This window comes from Centroberyx gerrardi, chromosome 13, assembly GCF_048128805.1.
Source record: "Centroberyx gerrardi isolate f3 chromosome 13, fCenGer3.hap1.cur.20231027, whole genome shotgun sequence".
NCBI classification, from domain to species: Eukaryota; Metazoa; Chordata; class Actinopteri; order Beryciformes; family Berycidae; genus Centroberyx; species Centroberyx gerrardi.
Genome location: NC_136009.1, coordinates 17,649,733 through 17,668,519, shown reverse-complemented (window position 1 = coordinate 17,668,519; position 18,787 = coordinate 17,649,733). Strand labels below are relative to the sequence as shown.

General features: G+C 43.3%; 2 protein-coding genes across 5 annotated transcripts in view; both read left to right on the top strand.

Moving 5' to 3' along the window:
• LOC139925590 (solute carrier family 22 member 23-like) overlaps positions 1-12,329 on the top strand; it is a 30,923-nt gene extending 18,594 nt beyond the window's left edge. The window contains exons 4-10 of the mRNA XM_071917030.2: positions 153-321; positions 1,158-1,285; positions 2,810-2,912; positions 3,776-4,011; positions 5,291-5,323; positions 6,490-6,613; positions 7,515-12,329. Coding sequence (XP_071773131.2) covers positions 153-321; positions 1,158-1,285; positions 2,810-2,912; positions 3,776-4,011; positions 5,291-5,323; positions 6,490-6,613; positions 7,515-9,123 — 2,402 coding nt within the window. The 3' untranslated portion in view covers positions 9,124-12,329. The remainder of the gene's footprint in view (positions 1-152; positions 322-1,157; positions 1,286-2,809; positions 2,913-3,775; positions 4,012-5,290; positions 5,324-6,489; positions 6,614-7,514) is intronic.
• Positions 12,330-13,196: 867 nt separating this feature from the next.
• Positions 13,197-17,221, top strand: LOC139925595 (tubulin beta-2A chain). 4 transcript variants are annotated; one of them, XM_071917045.2, is made up of 6 exons: positions 13,197-13,253; positions 13,717-13,825; positions 15,113-15,223; positions 15,915-16,005; positions 16,109-16,110; positions 16,614-17,221. In XM_071917045.2, the coding sequence occupies exons 1-6, from the start codon at positions 13,197-13,199 to the stop codon at positions 16,997-16,999; spliced, it is 756 nt and encodes a 251-aa protein (XP_071773146.1). In that variant the 3' UTR covers positions 17,000-17,221. The 4 variants fall into 4 exon arrangements, with proteins under 4 accessions (XP_071773146.1, XP_071773141.1, XP_071773142.1 ...); XM_071917040.2 differs by adding an exon at positions 14,186-14,194 and having other exon boundaries at positions 15,915-17,221; XM_071917041.2 differs by having other exon boundaries at positions 15,915-17,221.
• Positions 17,222-18,787: the final 1,566 nt, after the last annotated feature.

Below are 18,787 nucleotides of genomic sequence, written 5' to 3'. Positions count from 1 at the left end.
CCAAGAAAAAATGTCTTCTGCTCCATTCAAAATCATACTGGTTTTTAGCTCTTATATGGGCATTTTGTCACAGGTAGAAATAGCCATTGCAGAAAACTCTAATGACACATGCTTCTCTCTTTCTCCTCCTTCCCCTTTATTCTCTCTGCCAGGGATTGAGCTGTGTCTGCCAGGATGGCGTTTTTCCATGACCATGGTGGCCAGTTTTGTGGTGTTGGGTGGTCAGCTGCTGATGCCCGGGGTGGCATACCTCTGTCGTGACTGGCAGGTCCTCCAGGCTGTCATCATCTGCCCCCTGCTGCTTATGCTGTCCTACATCTGGTAAGGGAAACACCCTAGCATCTGCTGCACCTTGGCACAGACCTGCTTTATGTTGGTTTCCATTATTCTGTTCCAAGGTTACACGCTGTTTTTCAATTTGAGTTGTTCTTTGAAGTCTATTCTGTTGTGTGATGCTAGCTTAAGTTCTAGATGTGTTAAACTCTTAAGCATCCAGAGTTTTACGGTCCAAATTAAACCTTGTAAAGCTAAAGATGCTTTCACAGGTTTTACAAGGTTTATCAGTGATATACAGCGAGGAGTTGTAGGAGAAAGTCTCGCTTCCAAGGACATTTTGCAGCAGTGTATTCCCAGCTGAATTAGATTTAATGTCTTATCGTTAACTCATTTCCAGTGACCTCTACTGTGACTACAGTCTCTTTTGCTGAGGCTCAGGCAGTAAATACTCATGTATTCACCTCCATTTATCCTGCCATGGCACACAGTACACTACAGCACCACAGCTGAGGTGTACACAGCCAGCAGAGGAAAATCCCAGAATTTAGATTCATCATAGAGCATCACAGAGCATGGCTTTGCTTCCATGGCGCACCTGAACAACAAAGGGCTTTCCATTCAGAAACAATCAAAAGTACTTCAAAGCCCTAATCTCTGATCAAGCAACAATATTGCTGATATAATGCACTTCAATCAGCGTGGGAGACAAAGAGCTGAATTTATTTTTATACTAAGACGGGGATTTCTGCAGTGGAAGGAGGATGATGTAGTGAGATTTGAATCAGTCTCCCACTAATGTCTGTGATATAAAGGAGGACTCGTTTAATTGTGACTTGGGGTTCATCTCTTATTAAGAAGGAAGTCTTCTGTCTTCTTGACAGGATCTTCCCTGAGTCGCTGCGTTGGCTGCTGGCCACTCAGCAGTACTGCCGCTCCAAGTGGATCATGGGACACATTGCAAAGAAAAACCAGGTGAACACGGAGCTAGACGCTGATCAGATCCTCACAGGTAATGGATTCACACTCATTTTCATGTAATAAACGTTGCTTTCATTTTCTTTTGATGAAAACGTAATGCCTTTCTTATTTTGACATTGATTAGCATATAATGAAGACCACTGTCTGTATTTATTGTAACCTTTTAAAAACTCAAACACATGCATCCCATTATTATATGTTTGGTGCAATGTCATCTTCTGAGCAAATGGTTTCGCTGCAAGGAGCTCTGTGCTTTGTTAGGGCTTGTTGTTGGAGCATCCCCAGTTGTGCTTTCCTAAATAAGGCAGATTGACAAGGTTACATCCATTTCTTGTCTGGCAACCATAGTAACAGGCCACTCCTGAGGTAGCAGCGGGTGCTAAACATACACTATGGCACTCTGGGACTTTCATTAATTTCATTATTGCCTTGGGTGGGTGGACAAGCGCTGACACATGGTGTACTGACAGCAGATGGACACAGGTCAGCCACTTTGACCCAGGTTTAGCTGTTAGTGGCTACATGCATAAGAGCTGCCAGACTCCTGAAAGCAGAGAGCAGAGTTAACCATGTTGTTATCAAACGTCATAGTAGATTGCATCCATTTTAAGTTCTATCAGGTTTAACAACACTGTTTACTGTAGTATGCATTTGCCGTCTTTGGCATGCCATTGCACAGTTATCAATATACTTGCAAAAAGCAGTGGCTCTGCAGGCAAAAAAAATCAAAGAAAAACCACTCTATGTGAAATTGATTCCTCTTTTTTTTTAGAACCCAGAGACTGTGTGCTGATGCAGCATTGAGAAAAGTACATTGCCATAGACATTAATTCATCCTCTCTTGCTTTTACAGTAACTGGCTGTCCCCAAGCCTTATAGTAGTCATACATACATTCAAGTACTCGGCTCTACATACTACGTTTGCGTACCCACTGATGATTAATCTGCATTTATTGTACATTGCTGACATATCAGAAGCAAAACTGGGGCATGACAAAAATGTGTGTGTCTATGTAACCGCTGAGGACGTAAGCTCTGGAAAGTGGCTGCTTAGAATAGATGTTGGTAGGGTTAGTCTGATAATGTAGGCTTGCTGCTTGGCCAGAGGATCAGTGGAAAGCCTCAATGATATAGCCAGAGATAAACTTGAAGCAGTGCTGTGGTATGCTGTCACATGCCTGCGTCAACATGAATACACGCAGTCAGAATGCGGAGGTTTGTTCCTGTGGCAACCCGCAGTCTGATACCAAAACATCCACTGGGTGCCGTGTGCTGTGTGCCGTATCACGGGCGTTGTCCTCCTCCATTCATCCCCTGTTCCTCCCCAAGTCCATCCCCCTGGACGTTGTCATACCTGTCTCACATAGTAGGAAAAGATTAGTCACATAGGATGAAACGTGCTTGGATAAGTCATTAAAAATACACGAGGATGTTCTGCGGGCACAAGTGTCCTTGTTTGACTCCTTAGAGAGCCCGTAACGCCGTCTGCCTTTCCTTCGACCTGAAAACACAACTGACGTGTCGATATTGACTGGGGTTCCTTGTTTTTTTTCAGAACTGCAAAGAGCTCTTCAAAAGAAACCCAAAAAGACATGCATTGTCAAAATGGTCGGGACGAGGAACCTGTGGAAGAACATTGTCGTCCTCTGCGTCAACTCGTAAGTGTGTATATGTGTCATTGAGTGTGTGCTTAGGAAATTGCATATGCATCTGCGCTCTCTAGGTGCTTGTGTCCGTGGGAGGACCTGAAAACAGAGAGAGTAAAAAAAGGAATGTGTGTGTGTGTGTGTTTGGCGAGGCAATGCCAGTCAGACTCGCCATTTTGTGCAGTCAAGATGCCACTATTGACCTGGAAGCTCGATACGCCATTGATCAGTGGCCCTCGCCGCTGTCTGTCTCTCCATATTTGTGTTGCTCTCTCTGTTCATGTGAAGTGCGATCTCTCCTCTCCTCTCCTCTCTCCATCCTAGACCTCATCCTTAGCTAAGGCAGACACAGATTTGGCTCTGCTTCAGAGCTTTGGTGTCCCTGACTCCCTAACTCGGCATGAATTTTGCATGAGCTGTGTCCTTATGAAACACTAGACAACCAGGAGAGAGGGCGTGTGCGTGCGTGTGTGTATGTATGTGTTTTTGGGTGTGTTTGTGGTGTGTGCATGCATTTGAGATAAGTTGAGATGAGAGAAAAAGCGATAAACCTCGAATTTTCCCTCTTCCTATCTTCCGTCCACTCCCTTGCTCTTCATCTTTTATCCCACTTTGCTCGGATGCCCTGTCTCTGTTCTTGTTTATCTCTTCCCTTCGCGTATCCAATTTTGTTCCTTTCTTCTTCTTTTTCCTGTTCTCCCTCGTCTCCTCCCTTCCCATGATGCATTGTGCTGTCACATTTTCTCTCCATTCTCAACCTACATACTCCATTATCTTCTTCCCACATTTTCTGTACCATCTGCCTTACTCTGTCTCTTTCCTACCTCCGTCTTCTCCTACCTCAACCCTTCTCCCTGTTTACGTCCTTTATCCAGGCTAACAGGCTATGGGATCCACCACTGCTTCGCCCGCAGCATGATGGACCCCGAGGCCCAGGAAACCACCATGTTCCATAACTTCTACGCTGACTACTACACCATGGCGGGCATCGCCGTGGCGTCCTGCATGGCCCTGTGCCCCGCGGTGGGCCTGATGGGGCGGCGGGGCGGTCTCCTCATGTTCATGATCATCACCGCTCTAGCGTCACTGCTGCAGCTCGGCCTGCTCAACTGTGAGTACTTTATGAACGAGGCGATCTCACACACTCACACATGTACCTGTGTACAGATTGTAGTCACGTGTGCCCAGTAGAAAAGTTCTGCCAATATGGGTTTTTGTATTTTGTATTTTGTATATTCAACATGGAAAAGCGTCTGAAACAGCATTTAGGCCATGGGATACTAAAACTCTCCATTGAAACCCATATTAATGAAGTTGTGAGCCACCATACTCATTCACTGGCAGGGAAATTGTGGAATACATTTGGCCTTTAAATGAGCGATTTAATTCACAGAAAACCTGAATGAAAAGTGAAATGAATACATAAAATGTGCAAAGAAAATAAAACTTCATGTCACATTTTACAGACTGTTTATATAGCTGTGGTCAGGGAGAAATCTCCATCATATTGGAGACAACATGACTGGCCAATATCCGATATTTCATAAAAGGCCAATATCGGCCCAATATATCAGTCTAACACTTGTCAATAGTACTTAGTATCAAATACTGATCATACATCAGTTTAGTCTTTTTTGTTTCACCACCAGCATTGGAAGAGTAGCATACATGGTCAGTCCTTAGATCAGAGAGTTGTCTTTATTTGTGCCTGTCCAAGTCCAGTGTCTCTTACAAAGATGCTGCAAAGACTTCATGTCAGTGTTTTGAGTGTATGTGAACGCTGCTTCACCTAATGGAACAGCTGAAGGGTTTCATGCCAAATTGTTATATATCCATTTTGGAAAAGAACTGCTAATTTGCTAATATCTGAAAAACATAAATTATTCTGTCCTGACATTCATTTACAAGCAAATGTCTTAAGATGAGTCCTAACTTCAATACTAAACCATAATGCTAAGCAGTCATTATGCGAGAGTGGGTGTCCTTTTTTTTTTTTTTTTTTTTTTATTTATTTAAATGGTGAATATCTCATTTTGTAAAGAAACTCTTCAGTTGATCAATGTCTGAATTACTATGCTTTTAGAACATTTACCACTGGACTTTCAAACTGCATTGTTGTGTAGCGAGGGTGCTCCACATGATCGAAACAGTACTCAAGTCAGTCCACTCAGTTACAAATGAGCTAGACTTAATGTTTAACCTGAGTCAACACATCAAGGTTATGTCCATGCTTCATGTTCCCTTTTGAAGTGGTTTGTGTTTTAACAGAGTGTTGACAAGCTTTGCGCAACATGTTTGTGTGTTCTTTTCATGTTTTTTTTATTTTTTTTACTCCTGTATGTCACTGATTCACTAATACATACTTTTTTTTAATCTCTTTAATCCTCTAGTGCTGGGGAAGTACAGTGTCCAGCTGAATATAGGTAAGATCATTTATAATTTATATATGCTTATTTATAATTTTGTTGTAGTGTTTTAGAGTTGGGTAGATGAATTGAGAAATAATCAATAATTCATTACTATTGGTCAGAAGTAATTCTGGTATCATTTATATCAGCCTTTAGAAATTGTGAATCGAATCTTCAGTCACTCAATTTGCTGCACTATCTTGATCAAGTTTCGGAAAATGCGCTGCACGCAGATTTCATTAGGAGTATACAAACCCTGGAGAGGCTCCTAATGAAGTCCTTGGTGTAATTACATCTAGCTTTTCACTCATTTCTCCCCTTTGTGTCGAAGAGAATGAACCTCTCTGTTATGGAGCTGTCTAATTGACCCTCAGCACCCATCTTCCTCCTCTGTTCTTCTGTTTACCAATCCCTTTATTCTTTCCCCGTTAATCCCCCTCTGGGCAGCAAAATGAGCCATCCTGTAGTCAGACAAGGGATTAGAGATTAGAACCGATCGCACAGCAGTCTCCTATGATCCTCTTTATGCCAACTTCAACATATCTGGCAGGGTCAGACAGTCAGAGTGTATAAAGGCCTAATCTACAGTAACTGATCAAAATAAACACATATTTACGCAGGTTACATGTTTGTTTTTTCATCAATGCATAGTTGCAATTAGTTGTGATGACACATTCTAATACTAGCAAAGAAGTGACAATACAGCAATTCACAGGAGTACTAGCTCAGATGATCATTATAATTCATTTGATAGTGTGAAAGTCCTACATGAGGCAATATTAATAGAATCGAATGATTGTTTATTTGTTTTGTAAAACTTTAATGAGGTGATACAGTATGTGGTACCCTTAATTTTCACCAGTTAAAACCTTCATTGGATGGCATCCTCTCTTTTTCTCCCATTTCCCCTGTCACTCTACACTGTATATTTTCTAATTAAGCAGAAATGCTACAAAATAATCTTAAAAAATGCTATAAAACTACAGGTCGAACGCCAACTTGACATCCATAATTCTAAGGAAGTTGTGCTTTTTAGAAAGAATATGGACCTCTGAAAAAACAGATTATTTTGGACACTAATTACACATTCCACGCTACGCTTGGTATTCTCCCTGTATAATCACTATGCAGAGCACTGAGTTAAAAGTGGTGTACGTTTGTGTCTTTTGCTTTGTCTGCAGAGCGCTCGGATACGCTGAATAGGAACTTCTCCATTGCCTTCTCCATCATCGGCATGTTCTCCTCCCACGCAGTCAGCAACCTGAGCATCTTCTTCTGCGCTGAGATCACACCCACTGTCATCAGGTAAACCCACCATAACACCGGTAAAACACGGGTTTTTTTAGAAGTCAGGGCTTGTAATTTTACTTTTAAGTGTACGATGTGTTCACTGTTGTTCTACGTTGTATACTTTTAATGTTACTCAGATGATCAATGTTATCATTGTTAGAGCCATCAGGTGACTGGGAGTGTATAAATGATGTCGTGACCAAAGCCGGAAAGTGTTCTGTTTACACATTATGTTTTATTATCCTGATTAGCGTATGATCCAGTCAGTAGAGAGGTTTAAGATTCAGGGTTGGATGGAGGGAAACCACCGCCACATTACATGTCCCTGCAGATAGATTAGCTGCATGAGATCATTGAACCGTTGAAAACAACACAGCCCCTCACAGTTCAGTGTCAGATGTAATTGTATATCCACATCTTTTACAAATTAGCCGTCCCCTCTGAGGATATATGACACAGCAATGGATTTTCATTATCTTGGGTTATGTAAGGAGTGGTGTGCTGCAGATGGGGCGGCCAATGGGCGCCCTCTGGTGGTTAACATAAGCGATGACAGGAGAGGAATGGGACTGCATGCAAAAGAGGGTGTTTCGCGGTACTGCAGCACTCTCTGCTGCTGTGTGATAAAATGGCAGTGATATGTCAATATAAGCACATAAAGGGTGTAAATGAGAGCTTCTCTTTCCATGAAAGATCATTGATGCTGGCTATGCAACATAAGTGTAACATATAGTTTGTACCATACCTTGATTATAGTGTATTTGAATATCATTGCAGGACACACCCTTCTCTTTTGGGTGATTTACAGTAAACATTGAGGCAAATTAAATTGTTACCATTTAGACTGTGAATATATAAGCCTTTAGTGGTCATCACTAAATCATACATGGTGATTACCTTGTGTCTCTTGCCTTAGGGGTGGTGGTCTGGGCCTGGTCCTGGCCAGCGCAGGCTTCGGCATGCTGACTGCCCCCATTATGGAGCTCCACAATCAGAAGGGCTATTTCCTTCACCATGTTATCTTTGCGTGCTGCACACTCATCTGCATCATCTGCATTCTACTGCTGCCCGAGACACGCTATCAGCCCCTCCCTGAGACCCTGGCCGACGGCGAGAGCTACACCCGCCAACCCCTTCTCCCCCCGAGGAAGCCTGGAGAGCAGCGCCTCCTGCTGGCCCAGTCGGAGAGCAGCAGGGATTACACCAGGGTGCACGACACCCCGCTACACGAGGCAGCCGCCACTGCAGTGTCCACCATGGACTCCACGGCCTCCTCGGCTGTCGATCTGACCGCTCCGTCGGTCATAGATATATCTGTCCCCGCCTCCACGGAGCTCCGCCCCGTTAAGCCCGAGCCTAAAGACCCCAACGGTCGCTCGGTGTCGTCCTTATCCAGCACCCCCATCACTGCCCTGGATAAAGAGTGCATCATACTTGCCAGTAAAGAGCATCTGCTGTCTTCCACTCCTTTACACAAAGCCCCATGTGCCACAGACCCACTTTTAGCCAATGCCGAAGACCCCGCTGCACCGCTCATGGATTCTATCCAGCCATCCACGGATTCTACTGCTCCCCAGATGAATGACACTGCTCCCTCCCCTACAAAAGAGTCAACCACTCCCCCTGCCATCGAAACGCACCTCTCGTCTTCACCGGACTCCTCCGCTGCCCCTGTCCCTCAGTCCGTACCTACCTCCATGTTGGTCTGCACCACTCCTGTCATTGAACCCCCGCCTAGCTCCACACTAGACTCTCCCACCACCACCCCGGCCGATGACATCAACGATATCACCCCGATTTTCGACTCGGCCATTTCGACTCCTGCCCCTTTAGCGGACTCCCCAACTCCACCTGTGCATGACAGCGCCCCTCCCTCTCCTGCTCCCTCCCCGGTTCCCGAGGCGGACTGCAACATCTCCATTGACCCTCCGCCCTCCATTAGCACAGACTCTGGCATTCCCATTCAGTTAGAAACCCCATCAGTAGATGAATCCGCATCTACACCCGTCATCCCTTTAGCTGCTAGAGACTCTCCCACACCCTCTGTCATAGACTCTGCCCCGCCGCCACAGTTAGACTCTACCTCTCCCTGTGTTAGTGATGTTGCTCCTCCTCCCTCTACTCCCCCTGTCCAAGTGACTGTTTCTCCTCCACCCGCTCCTCCTCCACCCATTGACTCAGGTCATACTCCCCCAGTGGATTCTCCCACTCCCCCTGTCATCGATACTGTTGACCCCCCTACGCCATCCTCTACCATTCTCCCTGTCACAGACATTGTTCACACCTCCACTCCAGAATCTACCATTCTGACTGTCACAGACATTGTTCAACCCTCACTGGATTCAGCCACCTCACTTGTCATAGACTCGGTGCCGACCGCCATTTCAGACTCTGCCGCTACGGAGGCGGCCCCCGCCTCTGTACTGGACTGCACCATCTCCTCCCCCATAGACTCTGGAGTCCTTCCCATCAGGGACTGTACCAGCACAGAGAACAACACTGTCAACGGAGTGGCGTCGTCTTGATCCGATGTTTCCACCAGGATGAAGCATCACTGGAGGTCTCTGATGCAGGAAGCAGCCCATGCCACATGAGTAATGGGGGCACTAACAGTCCTGCTCAGGCCTCAGGCGCTTAACAAAGACTGCCCCCATCTGGAGTTGAGTAAACATGTCTTACAGTGTTGCATGTTTCTCAATGTCCCCTTACTGCGATTAGCCAATGAATGGGACCATGCAAGTGGGAGAGTGCTGGAGGCTGGTCTGTGACAATGTGACAGTATCTTCTGCTCTGCTGAATGTCACTGGACATCACCAGCCTATAAACTACTTTCATGTAAATCAATGAGAATCACTGTCTGTCATTTTGAAGAGACTTAAATTCTACCCACAATCACTGAAACATGTCACCAAGACTGGTGTGAAACGCAATGTTGCTGAGAAAAGAAAAAAAAAAAAATCACTCGTACTTTTGCTCCAATGAAATGTCCATCCAACATATTTGTATAGAAATATCGCCTTACATAGATGGAGGAAAAAATGTGAATGTTTTGGAGTGTTTTGCCCTTAGTGAGATAAAAAGTCAGAATTGGAGTAATTTTCTGAACACGCCAAAAACAGTTCTGACCAAAAATTAAATGTAGATGTAGTGCCAACAAATAAGATAAGTATGAATAAATATTTACAGTATTAGAATGAAACCTGATTGGGGGAAAATTCTGGATAGTGCTGTCCCTTGTGTCATAGAACTGTATGTGGATTAAAGTGAACCAGATGAGGCTCCAAAGTTCAGAAATACTACTTTTGTGGTATTTTGAAGGGAACAAAAATGATGTCCCCAGATGGTATATTAAAATTGAAAGATAACGTATGAATGAAATTGCTGAGTTGCAATCGTCAACCTGCGGTTCATTGTATGAACAGCGATGTAATTGGAGAAAAAGAAAGAGAGATGCCCAAACTTTGTTGGTCGAAAGAAACAATTTTATTTTTCCAATCGTTCCAGTCAATGAAATTTATGGTATGCAATTGTTTTTTGTAAATGTGATATTGTAAGTAAATGCATACTTTGTTGTTGTGCTTGATTGAGTTTTTTGAGCATAATCTCCCGTGGTGTGCCCTTATTGTACAAAGCTATAAGGCATTCTTACAATATTTGTGTGAATGTTTAGTGGCACCTTATGCTTTGCATTGGGGACAAAGCATGAAAAGAAAAATGTGAACTTGTCAACAAAACAAACTGTTCAAAATAGCAACCTTAAAAAGACACAAAAGCTATTTTTGAAATGAACCCATGGGTGATAAAATGTTTGATTTGATTACAAATTATTACAACATTGCCAACCTTCAGTGTGTTTTTCAAATCATCTTGTAAACATAGTTTTTGTATGTCATGATTCATACATGCACATACAACTAAGTTTACCCTAAAAAAAAAAAAAAAAAAAATGCAATATTTTATACATTTGTCAAAGTGACATTTTAAAATGTAGGTTCAATCCTTTTGCTTTATTCTTTGTCTAGGTCTTAACATATTAACATTGTTAAATTAACAGACTCTTGCTTACAGAAATTGTCTCTGATAAATATATAGAATATATATATGAGGAGCTTTTTCTTCCAAAGCCCACGTCCACCTGTGGACAGCATTATACTTGACTAAGAATTGTGTCTAACTTGACAATGGTAGCTACATACTTCATGCATTGGAGGTAATTGTAATACCTGTCCAGAGAAAGAGCTATGATTACGGATAGGCCACTGTTTACAACAATTTTCATAATAATACAATACTACTGTACTGTAAAACTCTAGAGCCAACTGAATGATGTCTTGTCATTTCAAATGTGATAAAACTCAGTCTCTCACAGTATATTGTATTGCAAGTCATTTATCCAGGGAATAGCAGTTATCTAAGAGTGTATGTGGTGTCATTCAGTGGTGACAGACATCAGCAGACTTCAATTATATTCTGTTGTTCTCACTGTCTTCTAGTGCAACCACTTGTGCTTGTGGAGAACCTCGCAGGTGCTTTACTCACCAAAAAGTCTCTCGTGTTTATATCCAAGTAAAATGTGCACTGACAAATGCTACACTATGCTTTGATATCTGATGATTGAGCAGACCTGCTTTTTGGTTGTTTTCCTGTGAATGACATCCTCACACTACTGCTCAAATCAATGTAAGTATGAAAGCTCTGAATGAAGCTTGATTATAAATGGATCATCACAAAACGTGTTTTCCATTTATAGAAATATGCATAATGAGCGTTTCATGCGTAAGACACGCCATGCCAAGTCTCAAAGCACAATGTCCTGCAATCATGTGACGTCCGATTTGTTAGAGCTTGGCTGCCTTAAAAGTAAAACAAAAAAAACAAAAAAAAATGGAAAATGGAGTGGAATTTTAAAGACGATACAGCAAGTCTGGTTAAACACACTTTTGCAATAGACCCACATATGCTTTATTTTATGGAACAGGGTGTTGACACTGGATTAAATAAGGAATTCTTGCATCCACATGCTAGAGAGGAAATTGTCTGCAGTGGTCAATGGCTTCACATCACTTTGGCTCCCTGTGTCTTTGAATGTTGGTCTCAATATGCACATTGTACAAATGGATTGTGCATCGCCCAAGCCCGTGCAACACCAGTGTAAAGACAGTGACACAGCACAATACGACCAGTGTCTTATCTCAGATCTGTTGCCTCCACTTGATGTCTCCGCTCCCGCCTGCAGCTCTCTCACACCCCGCCTAGTCAGCAGTCAGTTTAACTTGGTTTGGGATACAAAACAGCATCAGTGAAAGCAACCCAAAGCAAAGTTAGCACCAGCGATAGTGTAGACTAGTGGATAATGATGGGTGGAAAAGCAAAACTGAATACATTAGACTATCGAACACATTAGCTATGCCATGGTAAATAATACGTGTGGAAACACCAAAATGAAATGAAATGATAGATCATAGATCATAGCATTGATTGGCAAACCGTTTTGACCCTGGCAAGCAAAGGTCTCAGTGACATTAGGTCCCCAGTGTCCACATTTCAGGTCTTGCTTCTCTCTACAGTATGGCTCAGAATCTCTCGATGGGAGATTTGAATGAATGTAAAAACCATGGATTGTACCATTATAATTTCAGATTGTTTTGTTTTGTTTTTTGTTTTAACATGAATAATGCACTTGTACATAAGCCATACCTGTTGTTAAAATAAACCGCTATTTATTGATCAACTATTGATGTCAATGTATCATTCATTTTTATCAGAACACTTACTGATTCCAAGCAAGTAGATACTCACATATTATCGCTGTCAGGTGAATACGTATCTCCAAAATGTCATCTTTTCAGGAGCTTAAAAAACAGCCTCTTTTCTTAGCTTGACCACCATGTATTTTTGAGTTTACCCAGTGGGGTTTGAACAGGTTTCAAAGGGTTCTAGAATTTTCTCAACCCATAGAGGAACATGTGCTCCTTCAATTGAAGTTAAAACATAAAAATCATCAAAATTGGAGTTACAAGGTTTTCACGCGACAACAGCGATATGTAAAATGCAGATTCAAAGTATCAAATTATATTTATTTCCCCTGATTGGAGAAACAAAACGATTTTTTAGAGGTACTTGATCCTGCTGATCCTAAACATGATATTCACAAAGCTCAACCCTAATGTCTTGAATTCAATGTATTCAGGCACATGCACATCTGCAGACTGTTATTAAGGCTTGTGCAAATTCTTGGTAGTATATTTGATATTTTATGTCAGTAAAAACAATTGTCTGGACTTTGGAACAGCCACACATCACGGAAAACGGCAGCATTCTGTGTGGGACAGGGTGATGTCAGGCTACAGCGGGTGATGCGGCATCCTCTGGTCCACTGCATCAAACCGGCGCGCTCCCATTGGCTGACAGGGACACTGGGATGCTGCGCTGGTACAACGTCATCCAACCAGCAGCACGTTTATCTCTCTCCCCGGCTCAACGCTTGTCCTAGGAATGAGGCAAGTGCTGATTTTGAGAGATACAGCGGTAAGGGACTGAAGACTGGACGCCGGTGAAGTCGAGACAGAAAGCTCTCTGCCCGCATCCAAAGCGCATCATGAGGGAAATCGTTCACATCCAGGCTGGACAATGTGGAAATCAGATTGGGGCGAAGGTATGATCAGAATAATTTAATGGAGTTGTTATTTTGGAAGGGGGAAAAAGAAAAAAAAAGAAAAAAATATAACTGGACGGTAGTTTTGATGCGGAACGTGACACGTGTTATTAATTGTTCATACCCATGGGATTTTTGTGTTGGACAGTTTATAGACCTGAGTAACTGAAACAGTTACTCCTTCTGTTTATGTTAACTAAGTTTGTGAGAGATTGCGAACTGTTACTTGTTTACATTATGTGGGTGCGGTTCTGGTCTGACTGGGCTTTGCTACGAGGCAAAGGCTGCAGTGGTGTGGCGCCCCACTGCTGCGTGTCATTTTGTCACCAAACAGATGCGCAGTTGAAATAAGGCCTTACAGTAACGCACAGTTCCCACGCCACGTTCTATTGTTATTTGAGCTGAAATGATGATACGAACCCGACATTTGGAAGTTCATATGGATATATTTGTTCCATCTTAGTTCTGGGAGGTGATAAGTGATGAACATGGCATCGATCCCACTGGTAGTTACCAAGGTGACAGTGACCTGCAACTGGAGCGGATAAATGTCTACTACAATGAGGCATCAGGTAAATGTTTGTGTGTAAATCTGTACATCTTTGTCTTAAACAGATCACAAGTTTGCATCTGAACAATGCTAACCGCTACATAGGCTCCAGCTTTATTCTGTATTGCTCATATCCTTGCATGACCTTATGCTATGCAAGCTGTAGACCTAATTTGAATCGCACAGTATGCCCATGTCACTAATTTAGCTGCCAGGGAAAAGTAGGTCCCGCTGTGCAGGAAAAATGAGGACAGGAACCTGCTAAATACATCTCTCTCTCTCTCTCTCTGTCTCTCTCTCTCTCTCTCTCTCTCTCTCTCTCTCTCTCTCTCTCTCTCTGTCTCTCTCTCTCTCTCTCTCTCTCTCTGTCTCTTTCTCATAGGGAGCGCAGGTATCTGCAGTCTCTGTATAGCTGACCCAGAGCTCACTGTACCTTGGTACCTCAGTATACATTGGTCTGATTTTATTGGCGAGTCATGTTGAAGGTCATTTGCAAATGCATCCAGTGTCGTCCATCACAGCTCCACTGAGCGGTCAGACTCAAGTGCCCACTCATCTGCCTTGGCTAAACTAAAGGCCTACACAGGGAGCCCACATAAGCCTACATAGGATATTACCCACAATGTCTAGGTCTATTATATTTCCAGTGGTCAGCAGCAGGCATTATTGATCCTTTTTTCCCCTGTTGCGAGCTGGCATAATTGTCAACTACTGGGTCACTATTGCATGCGGATTGATTGAACATCCCACTAATCAATTTCTCTTTACAATTAAGAGAGCTGATTGAGAGATTTTTACAGAAGCCAGCAACATTAAGACCTTAGCCGATGTGATGAGAGAAAAAGAGGCATGTCTGTGGGGAGATCACCTCTTTGTTTGAGTGGTTTCTGCAGAGCTCAGCACTTTTAATGCCCCACTCTTCTAGAACAAGCAGTGCAGCATGCTGCTGCAGTCTGCATGCAAGAAGGGTCACAGAGAGAGAGGGTGGAGCAAATGGGAGGGCAAGACACAATAAAAGGCACCATGTGATTTTTCAAACATCAAGTGTGATGGAGAGGCTGTCAGTATCCTTTAAAGAGTAATTTCTTTAGCAAACAGCAACATTATATTTATGTCCCTTTTCTGCTTTTTGATAGGTTTAATATAAAGGTACAAATGCTTTAAAAAGTAGTGCCCATGTTTATTTTCATGGTTCATTATGATACTGTGCTCACCCAGTGCACACTCTAGAGACTGTCAATGCCTTACTCCACCCACCCATCCATTCCCTCTTTGTATTCCTCTATCCTTTGCTCTCTTTCATCCAAAGGTAATAAATTTGTCCCCCGTGCCATTCTGGTGGACCTGGAGCCGGGTACCATGGATTCAGTTCGCTCCGGCCCATTCGGACAGCTATTTAGACCTGACAACTTTGTCTTCGGTGAGTGTACAAGTGATCGTGATGTCACCGCTCATCCTGAACCAGCTGCACAGATCAGTGTGTGTCAGCATCTCCTGTCATGTCCTCTAAGGCTGAGCTTAGTTCCACCTGACAGCAATGCATATTCCGGGCGTAAAGCTGCTGCAGCCTCTCAGCATTGTGCCAGTAATGTGATGCATTGCCCATGTGCAGCTGTGTCAGACTGAGACAGCTCTCATGGTGACTCAGCGAAAAGTAGTCTACAAGGAGATACTGCTGCAGTGCTGAAAAGGGCTGAGGCTATAGAGGCCAATAAAATCCACTCCAGGATGACTCTCCATTTTTCCTTGCCATGAAACAGACAAACATGGACGAGCTCTGGAAAGAACTGCTTTGTTTTCTCATGATAGTAAAATATACATGCAATCAATTCTGTACCTAAGTACTTTATGGCTTACCAGGCTATGCCTAGATCCAGAAAGAGCTAAACAAATTCATGTATCTTTCATTAAAGCTAACATATCGTATATTTTTCTTATTTATTTGTGGGTCAGTACATCACTCTTCACATCTGAATAGGGCTTCTGTATGAATACTCACCTTAGATTATGACTTAAAGGACTGAAACATCAAGCTCTGTGTACTGGTAAATAATAAGTAAAGTGTATTTGCCCAAAATGATGTGTCTTTAAATACTACATGCATCTTACAGGTCAAAGTGGAGCAGGAAATAACTGGGCGAAGGGCCACTACACTGAGGGAGCAGAGCTGGTGGACTCGGTGCTGGACGTGGTGAGGAAAGAGTCCGAGAACTGCGACTGCCTCCAGGGCTTCCAGCTCACCCACTCACTGGGCGGAGGTACCGGCTCTGGCATGGGTACACTACTCATCAGCAAGATCCGCGAGGAGTACCCCGACCGCATCATGAACACCTTCAGTGTCATGCCTTCCCCCAAGGTGTCTGACACCGTAGTGGAGCCCTACAACGCCACCCTCTCCGTTCACCAGTTAGTGGAAAACACAGACGAGACCTTCAGCATCGATAACGAGGCCCTCTACGATATCTGCTTCCGCACCCTGAAGCTGACCACACCCACCTATGGAGACCTTAACCACCTGGTGTCAGCCACCATGAGTGGGGTGACCACCTGTCTCCGCTTCCCCGGCCAGCTCAACGCTGACCTCCGTAAACTGGCCGTCAACATGGTGCCCTTCCCCCGCTTGCATTTCTTCATGCCAGGCTTTGCGCCCCTCACCAGCCGGGGCAGTCAGCAGTACCGTGCCCTCTCCGTGCCAGAGCTGACGCAGCAAATGTTCGACGCCAAGAACATGATGGCGGCCTGTGACCCTCGCCACGGACGGTACCTCACTGTGGCGGCCATCTTCCGCGGCCGCATGTCCATGAAGGAAGTGGATGAGCAGATGTTGAGCGTGCAGAACAAGAACAGCAGCTACTTTGTAGAATGGATTCCCAACAACGTCAAGACCGCAGTTTGCGACATCCCTCCCCGCGGCCTCAAGATGTCTGCCACCTTCATTGGCAACAGCACGGCCATCCAGGAGCTGTTCAGGAGGATCTCTGAGCAGTTCACCGCCATGTTCCGCCGCAAGGCCTTCCTGCACTGGTACACCGGAGAGGGAATGGATGAGATGGAGTTCACCGAGGCTGAGAGCAACATGAACGACCTGGTGTCTGAGTACCAGCAGTATCAGGATGCCACCGCTGATGAGATGGGAGAATATGAAGAGGATGAATTAGAAGATGAGGAAGACGTCCGCCATGATGTTCGCCACTGACTGTAAAGCATAGACGTGCCGCTCTATGTGCTATGTGAACCAATCACTTGAAATAATCAATAATTGTTGTTGGAAGGTGCAGAGAGATTAGAAGAAGTATGCTAGATATGCAAATGTTAAACTATATATTGCAGTGTGCAGATCATGATGAAATATAGCTGTTTAGCCTAAATTATACTGCGTATCAATGTGGCTCATACTGAAAAAGACCATGAGTGATGTTAGAACCTAACAATTATGTGAGTATTATAGTCATTGGTTTTCCAAGTCATGCTTTGCCAGTGTCAAAAAAGAAAAACGATCATCCTAAATACAGTTTTGTAACATTTACCTCAAAATGCATTCACTGTCACGTCTCAAAATAAAAGATCCAGTCCTATCAGTATTTTCTGTGTCGTGTTTTTTCATTAGTTGCATAGATATAAAGGTGTGTAAGGGAAAAAAGGGCACTCATATATTACAATATATTATAAGTCCCATCCATATGTGTTAGCCCTGCTATGTGATATATTTACCATAGGATTGCAGCTTAAAGCCATAGCTGAGAAATCCCTTTGTTTTTTTAACTGACTCGCTGGAACAGGCAATGATCACACTGATTAAATAAGTAGAATGTCAGTTTTTTCTTACTCTTTATAGTGTTTTGATTTGTACTTAATGGTGTTTTTGAAGTATGCAAATCTGCTCTGTCATGATCAGGCATATCAACTGTAATTTGACGACAAAATGTGTGGAAAGAGAGGGAGCCTCATAAATAGTTTAATAGAATCTTTTTATCATATAAAGTTTGCAACATATAATGAGGAGGAAATAAACTTTCATCACAACATAAATCAGGTAAAGGCCTGCCTCAGCAGAATGTTATTTACCTTTGAGTTGCCTAGACTTCTGAAAATGGTGCAATCAGTCATTGTGAAAGTCTTGAGCTATTCAGCTGTTCCACAGATAAGCATCAGACTGAGCCAGACATCCAAGCAACAAGGGCGGGGCCCAGAGACAATGAATAAATCATGTTTGGGAGAAATGTGTGGTTAGACTCAGAGCATTTTTCAAACCACACTTTTATTACCAACAATCTAACAGTGTAAATTGATACCAGGTGGATACCACGACAGCGACATCATGAGAATTGCTGATATAAAGTTTGGGCTCCCTGATAAGGTATGACAATTAGGCACATAAGCCTAAAGAACCATTAAAAGTAATCCTTAATTCTTCAGAAGAATTCCAGCTTGGTCTCCCTTAAATCCTTGTGTACTTTTCCCCGACTCATGGAGCCACTGCTTGGTGATGTTGTTCAAGACTTACTTGCTGCAACTTGTTGTAACTGAGACACAGCCATCTTTATATGGCACCCAGGTTGCATGCCTGGTTCACATACAGGCACCAAGCCATCCGCTCCTTTACCTCCTCTGATGAAATACCTGGCACCTGTCCCATACACCATGCTATGTAGAGTTGACGGTCTGACGCTTGAACTCTAGAGAAAAAATGCACCTTCTGTCAATCACCAATACTTCCCTCTACCAGAATCCTGTTTTAGCTTAAATGTGTGCAATAATTGTTTCCACTCATAGACTGAGGGGAAAATGTAAAGCAGCTGTCAATCATCCTGCAGAATGAAAATTAGTAGTGTCTGTGACCTGGAGTCACTGGAACATCCAGTACCCCCGCATTCCTAACCTTATTAGAACTGTTTTTCCTTATTTTGGACATTATTTAGAAGTTGTATGTTAATCATGAATGCTGACATCTAGTGGAATTGCAGTAGACAGATCAGCTACATAC